The 8,272-nt window shown below is 37.8% G+C and overlaps 1 protein-coding gene across 3 annotated transcripts in view; it reads left to right on the top strand.

Moving 5' to 3' along the window:
* Window positions 1–8,272, top strand: part of LOC106067899 (prolactin-releasing peptide receptor-like) — a 166,129-nt gene that overhangs the window by 117,700 nt on the left and 40,157 nt on the right. For all 3 annotated transcript variants that reach the window (XM_056010122.1, XM_056010121.1, XM_056010128.1), the window contains one exon: window positions 7,032–7,920. In XM_056010122.1, coding sequence (XP_055866097.1) covers window positions 7,138–7,920 — 783 coding nt within the window. In that variant the 5' untranslated portion in view covers window positions 7,032–7,137. The remainder of the gene's footprint in view (window positions 1–7,031; window positions 7,921–8,272) is intronic.

An 8,272-nucleotide genomic window follows, 5' to 3' on the forward strand; every position in this document is an offset into this window, starting at 1 on the left:
TAAATCTCTGAATTAAAAGTCCTCTAAGCTATTGTTGTAGGCTAGTAAGTTTCTACATGCTATGGAAACAATATTAGGGATCATGATATCGTCCAGTAGAGACAATGACATTGTACTTGAGTTTTGCTGAAGAGCTAAGGTTTGAACTGGATTTGTTTCGTGATTTTTACGTACAAATGCATCAATTTTTAACTTAGTCCACACCAATTACTTACTCTTGGTTTTAGATCATCTCCTTTTATTGTTCAGTTATTAATAACAATCATTTATAACAACATCCTTTAACTTCTTTAAGTAATAAACTGTCTGAGCATAAACATTAACACACGAACATGCGCACACAGAGACACTCATATATACACACACACATATAAACATACACACACACACACACTCATCCATTATAAAAATAGAAAAGATACAAGCAATACACGAATATTTATTATTATTTGAAGTCTTATTGTTTACATGACTAAAGATTGAATAGATAGTGTGAATGCAACGTAGATCTAGGTATCCAAACACCAAACTTTACAAACTATCAAGAGTCGTTTATTCCCCCGAGCTATATATAGTAGATTCTTATATTAGGCACACCGTATTCAGGAACTAGATACATTTTTATTTTATTTTTTTATTTGGTGACGGTTTAACTTACAAAAAAAACTGAAAGCAGATTCTTATTCTGCAACTAAAGAACTATAAAAATAGCTGTGTTTCTTTGAATTACCACTCATAGTCAAGATTTTATATTTAAAATCGATTATGCAAGCATTTTTTTTTCATAAAAATACACCATTTTTACAACTATTCACTTTTAATAGTAACAATCACTGTTGTTACAGTTACAGTTGCAATAAAAAGTCACGCAAGTTCTGTGATACTAAATACTACATTTACAAAAAAATGTTAACTTTTTTTTAAAGAGAAAAAATATATTTACTATGCAAATAAGTTGGACATAATTTAAAACAACAATTAATAAGTAGTTTTTCATATTATCGCGTGAACTGTAAGGTGATCTTCCACCACAAAACACAAAACTAAAGGAATTTTTTTTTTTACGAAATGTTTTTTTCTTGAGGCTTTGAATAAGAGATTGAACCTATACAAAATAAATAGATCAATTAGATACTCATTATAAGACATCAGTTAGGCCAGTTTCACATCTAACTTCACATTCACTTTCATCTATCCTTTGGTCTGCTGGACCGTTGGTGCACCACACAAGATCTGTCAACCTTTTTTTTTTCATTCTCTCTGTCATTTGCCTTTGGTAGAATTTCATTCTTATGTTCTTTCTGAAAATATTGAAACCTGCCTTTTTACCTGTCTGGGTGGACCACTTCTCATAGAATTTAATACCGATATTCTTCTCAAAATATTGAAACCTGCCTTTTTACCTGCCTGGGTGGACCACTTCTCATAGAATTTAATACCGATATTCTTCTCAAAATATTGAAACCTGCCTTTTTACCTGCCTGGGTGGACCACTTCTCATAGAATTTAATACCGATATTCTTCTCAAAATATTGAAACCTGCCTTTTTTTCCTGCCTGGGTGGACCACTTTGGGGGCCGATTTTGAGCTTGTGTTTCCACACAAACCGTCTTTGTAACCTTGTTTTTGTATGATAACAAAATAGAATGTCCACTTCTGTTGTAAATATAAATTGGATGTTATTGAAAATTATATATATCCCATATTGCTACTGAATGAAGTTAACTGCTTTTTTTTTATTTCGCTATAGATGATAGAGATAATGATATGTAGGCTGCAGATCTTAAATTAAGTACTGTGTGAAATAACAGTGTGAGAAAACTGTTGCTAGTAAGAATATTGTTTGAACTGCCAGACACACTATGGGATAGTGGTTATTCTGGGATAGTGGTTATTCTGGGATAGTGGTTATTCTGGGATAGTGGTTATTCTGGGATAGTGGTTATTCTGGGATAGTGGTTATTCTGGGATAGTGGTTATTCTGGCTTCACGTTGTAAATGACTCACTTGATGCATGCATTTGGTAGAAAAGAATACGTTGCAATGATAACCGGTTACCTTGGTAACATAGTCATTGCAAATAGTATCACTTGGGGCTACATACATTTTCCACAAGCATCATGTCAACAAACAAAGAAGTCGTCGAGTGCACTAAAACCATTCTTCTGTGGCGCACCTTGAACCTTCCAGAGGGGCCGCTTAGTACCGCGTAACAGTAGGAAATGGCCCGCAAGCTTGCCCTCACTGCTTTCCAGGGTTCTTTATGAAACAAAAATTACCCAATGGAGTGGCTGCCCCGTACAAAGAAGAAACCACGCCGCAAGAATGGACAAGTGTAAGGAGTAGTCTGGTAAGATACATAGTCTATAACTTGCACGAATTCCAGACATTACCGGTAAATGTTCAATACATAGTAGATCTATAGAGTGACTGAACAATACTTTTTTTTTTAGTTGAATTTCACTGAATGTCATTTTTTATTTTCAGAATTTCTTTAACATTTTTGTTTGTATTTTTTTTCCCCGTTCAATTCTGTGTCTGTTCTATCGCTGATCGCCCAGACTTGTTTGTCTCTATTCAAGAATTGTTTGTTGTTGTTGGTTCTGGCCTTTCTTAATTTTTTTACATTTTGTTGAACCAAGGAAAATGGCTCTTTGTTTATTTATCTCTCTCACTTCTCTCTGATTCCGTCGCCCACTGCCATCGTCTGTGTCTTTATTTACGTTGTTGTTGTCTGTCTGTATTATTCTTTTGGTTGTATAACCTCTTTACATTTAGCTCTATTAGCTAAGCACATAATAATTACAATAATAATAAAAATAATATAATAATTATAATAATCATTATTATTGAGGAAATTTGTCTTACAATTTTGCATTACATATAAAAATACATATTAAGAGTGAATATAGATGGATGGATGACTAGAGTAGATAGATTAGATAGACTAGTTAGATAGATAGATAGATAGATAGATAGATAGATAGATAGATTGATTGATTGATTGATTGATTGATAGATAGATAGATAGATAGATAGATAGATAGATAGATAGATAGATAGATAGATAGATAGATGATAGATAGATAGATAGATAGATAGATAGATAGATAGATAGATAGATAGAGATAGATAGATAGATAGATAGATAGATAGATAGATAGATAGATAGATAGATAGATATGACTGCCTATACATGTTTCGATAGCTACGATGGAAATGGACAAAAGTCTTGATTGCGCTTGGTCTAGTCCTAGGAGTGGAAGGGTTAGAATGTCGGAAATCGTTAGTAAGGAAGGAAGAACAAACAAGAGAGAGAGAGTGTGTGTGAGAGAGATAGAGAGAGAGAGAGAGAGAGAGAGAGAGAGAGAGAGAGACAAACGGGAAAAGTAAGTAAATGTAATAAATTGTCACTAGTTAACTTTCTTCCTGATGTCTTCCCATTGAATCGTGTCTGCTGCTCTACCCCCCTCCCACCCACCTCACATTTTCCCCTCGTTTTGTCTTGCATTTAATGGCTAACTAAATGTACAGCCAATAAAAAGATTCACACTACTCAATAGGCCAGCTTTGCATGTGGCTCAGTCCAAGACTCGTAGTTGTCAACACGCTTACGTAGATTATCGAATAGTGAGTCTGCCAATAAATGGTCAAAATATCAAGTCCATCAATATCAAGTCGTTTTCTTTCTTGGTTCTAATCTGCATTCTAATCCATGAACATTAACAATGCTTGAAGGACTGCAGTTAATGTTTCAACTGTCGCGACATGAATGAGATATTGACTAATAGCTTCTTTGGTTTCTTTGCCCTTCTTCTTGGACACTGTGGTCAGTACTAATACAGGAAGTCGGAGAAAATAGTGACTCATGACTTCCAGACGGTCTCCAGCTGCAACATTTCAGAGGCTCGTGTCTATCACGTGATATAACCTCTGCGTACTGACAGGTCCAGGAAGGGTTCTATAAGGAAAACCAACCCCTCCCCCCTACCTTGACCCACTGGTGTAATATTTTTTTTTATAGATATTATAAAATGTGTATAAAGAAAGAGCTCATTTTACCTGCTGCATATTTTAACCAATTCTTATGCTGTGGTGTCCCTGTCTCCCCAGTCTAAGAATGTAAAGTGTTGAGCATGTCTACAAACGGGAAATGAAATAAATGCATGATGGGAATAGGGGCGGTACTGATGGCAGCATTTGTAACAAACCTTCGTCTTATCTTCTGTAAAAATGAGTTGGTTGGTCGAAATTGGAATTTTTGGCATTAATCTAATATATCTTTCATGTCAGTAAGAGAACTCAATGCGCGCTGATCCAATCTCTTTTGTGGACCTTTCGGGAGAGAGGGTATAAGGGAGAAGGTTTGGGTACAGCTTTTGGGCGCTCAATAAAAACAACTTAGCTCGAGATTTGAACCCGAGCTCATTTGTTAGGAAGCTAATCCACTAAGCTACACATCCCAAAACATTTACACCATGAATCTCATCGTAAAAAGGCAGAAGTATGAACTATCTAAATCTTCAATATTTAATTATACTTTTTAGGGCTTATGATAAAATTAAAGATGAGGCGTTGGAGATATCTTTTTAAAGACAATGTGGAATTTGTGGAAATGTGTGACCTTTCAAAAATTCCATTATGTCGTGTGCCTGTATAAAGTTTTCTAACCAATAAGTGTTAAGAGATCTCATAAATACATGCATATTTTATTCAGTTTAAGTGGCTGAGTTCATCTGGTTTGCAGGTCCGCGGGGACGCTCAATGTATGTCAAGGCCACGTCTTGGTGTCAATGGTTCTGTTGATTGTCAGGTTCATTAGGAAGGCTCAATAAATCTCCAGATTTAATTTAGGCGACAATTGTTTGTTATGGGTTCGTTAAGGCGTTCAATAAAACTCAGTGGTGAATGCTAGATGTAAAGATGTTAGGTTGGTGAAGAGCATTTAGCTTGATTCAAGTCAAGATCCACAGAGTTCATGCTCTCTATACATCTAAATGTAAATATAATCCCGGATGTAGCTTCGATTTGTCAGACTCGATTTGGAACATTTAAGTTATAGGAAGGACTTATTACAGAGCAATAAATTATTTCAATTATACCAGCTCATCTTGAAAATTGAAGCATTATCGCACTACCAATAAACCAGAAAATCTTCTGTGAACTTTGATCTTTTTTTTTTGAAAGGTTAATGACAGTTCAGACAAGAGTAGGTGTGGCCAATAACTGTATTGTCTACATCAGCTTTTTTTTTCTTGGTTTGTTTCAGCTTTATTTGAAGTCAGCTATCCTCTTTTCCTCGTTGGCTTAGACAATGACGTCTCCACACCATGTGGTCTAAACACTGGCTAGACGTCTCCACACCATGTGGTCTAAACACTGGCTAGATGTCTCCACACCATGTGGTCTAAACACTGGCTAGATGTTTTTCAGTCATGAATGATGATCCCACGTTCATTGAAAGAGCTCTAGATTGCATGTTTATATTTCTTGTGTGGACCTCCTATGAAAACGCATTCCGTTGCAAAGCTCACCATTAAATAGTTGAATCTTAATTGCGTCTAATAGTAAATCAAGTACATGTTGGATAAGGAGGGTCTACTTTCAATAGTTATTGCTAGGTACGCTTGCTACAGCTTACAACACGGAAGTCCAGTCTAAATTTGATTCTCTACTTTCTTCCACTCAAGTACCGCCACGCCGTTCGAGACTGTTGTTACCGGTCGTTGACTTGTAGCACCAAACTGCTGGTAGACAACTAAACCATTGTAGGCGTAATATATCTTAAATAATAAAACTTTAAATAACTTGAACAACTTTCTTGTGAACAATACTAAATATAGCTTTATTTGAAATGTCGACAAAATCAACTTTTGATTCAATGAAATAAATGTTGTAGACCAGTGATGCCCAAACTACGGCCCGCGGGCCATATCCGGCCCGCGACGTGGTTCCATCCGGCCCGCCGCAACGTCGGCTCTAAGTGTAGAAATCTACCTTCCAAACAAAAAAAAATTTAAAAAATGTATCTATACCTACGTTTGGGCCTCACTTTTTCTCTGATGGATTGGTATCATGATCTTTAACATTTGTGTGTTTATAAAATGGGACTCTGAATGTAGAATCTACCTGGATAAGTTAACAGATCTTTACTTTTTTTTGTTGAACATGATAATAAGCCAACATATTTATTTTATAAAGAAAGTGTGTCTGTTTAATAAAACAACAACATAAAAAGGGCATTATAGAAATCAATAAGGTGGCATTCTTGGTTTGAGCCGCGAATAAAAGATTGTTTAACTATAACTAGATATTGAAGTATCCATGGAAATATTTCTAAAAAAGAGACCACAACATGAGCCGGTGTTCCTCACATTTAAGTAGAGAAATGAAAGCACTGTCGACAGCGTAAAAAAAAATATATAATTGTCAAATAACCTATTAATTAAGTATCAAATCCATAGGTTTCTACCAAAATAGTTTCAGAACAATTTCATTTCATTTTAATAACTTTTCGTTCATGTGGCCCGCGAGATGAGTGTTGGAAATTATAATGGCCCGCGGGTTGAATTAGGTTGGGCATCACTGTTGTAGACTTTAGTAATAATATCTTTGAACAAAATCGTACTTACTACAATAACACAACAATTGAGTCTCACGTCCTGGAGTCATCTTCCTTAACTCCAACGAACCAACGACAATGCCACATATGCTGCATCATTCACAACCAATCGCTAACCTCTTTCCACAGTCACCATAGAAACGCACAAACACATACACCATAACAGGCACACACGTCGTCAAAACGTCTCCAAAAGAGATTCCAACAGCGATGTTTTCAGCCTTTTCCCTACTGGTGTCCATTCCTTTGAACTCTTCCTGTCATTGTGGAGTGTGTTTCAGTTTAACCAAGGACTTTTCCCAAAACTTCATATAACGCTCGGTTACAATGTCGTAATAAAAATGTTAAATTTGGTCTAAAAAATCGAACATGTATTTAAATTTAATCGAATGTTTGTGTCTATTTTCAGATGAGACTTGGATCTATTAAGTTGGCTATAGTGAGATTTCTTGGACAAGACTGGACACAAAGATAATTCTCATCACACAGCAGGCTTCACAAAACTACTTTGAATCATGAGCGAAACCCATGCCACGTCCCCGGTCGTTCCTAGCATGGGAGACAGCACCACGCTCAACCCACTCAGCGCCACCTCACAGCCCCAGGTGGTGACCACGCCATGGGTCATGAGCCTGTTCATCTTCTGCTACTCCTTGATTTTCCTGCTCGGGCTGACCGGAAACTGTCTGGTAGCCTTCGTCGTCATGCGTAACAAGGCCATGCAGACCATCACCAATATATTCATCACCAACCTGGCCATCTCGGACATTCTGATGTGCCTGCTGGCCGTCCCTTTCACCCCCATCGCCTTCTTCCTCAACTCGTGGATATTTGGGAAGGCGCTGTGTCACATCGTGCCCATGATCCTCTGCATCTCTGTCTACGTCTCGACCTTGACCTCCACCGCCATCGCCGTGGACAGGTATTTCGTGATCGTCTACCCGTTCAAGCCCCGGATGAAGGTGTACATGTGCGTCCTGATGATATTCGCCATCTGGATCATCTCTATCTCCATCTCCCTTCCCCTGGGCATCTACCACGAGGTGGAGAAGACCAACGGCTCCTACTCCTGCTCGGAGCAGTGGCCCAAGCCCCAGGCCCGGCAGTTCTTCACGGTGACCAGTCTGGTGCTGCAGTACATCGTCCCCTGCAGCATCATCTCTTTCTGCTATACCATGGTGTCCAGGGCGCTTAAGAAAAGGTCAAAGGTTAAGATCGGTAGCGGGGCACGCACAAGAGAGAGGGAGGAGATGGAGATAAAAAGAAAGAAGAGAACAAACAAAATGCTTATAGCCATGGTAAGTTATCTCCCATTTACACCTAGCCTACAATGAACATGTGGAGATACTTTCATTTAGAAGTACACGTACAGGCAGTGGCGTAGCTAGGGTGGGGGAGGGGGGCGTTTCAAACTTGAATATCCTCCCGGCCCCTCAGTTTAAACAGTGTACTGCGTACTGGTATACAAAAGTAACATGCCTTATCCTGTGGCCTTATACGTCTCGAGAGACGATCTTTTCCCTTTGCATTTATTTATTAATGAATCCTCTTGAGCCGTAAGTTAAAGAGATCGTTTAGCATCCACCGAAAGTGTTTTTACTTATCTAGCCCTCTCACAAAAGCCACATATCACCATAGCAATATAACTGC

Source organism: Biomphalaria glabrata, chromosome 1, assembly GCF_947242115.1.
Source record: "Biomphalaria glabrata chromosome 1, xgBioGlab47.1, whole genome shotgun sequence".
Lineage (NCBI taxonomy): Eukaryota > Metazoa > Mollusca > Gastropoda > Planorbidae > Biomphalaria > Biomphalaria glabrata.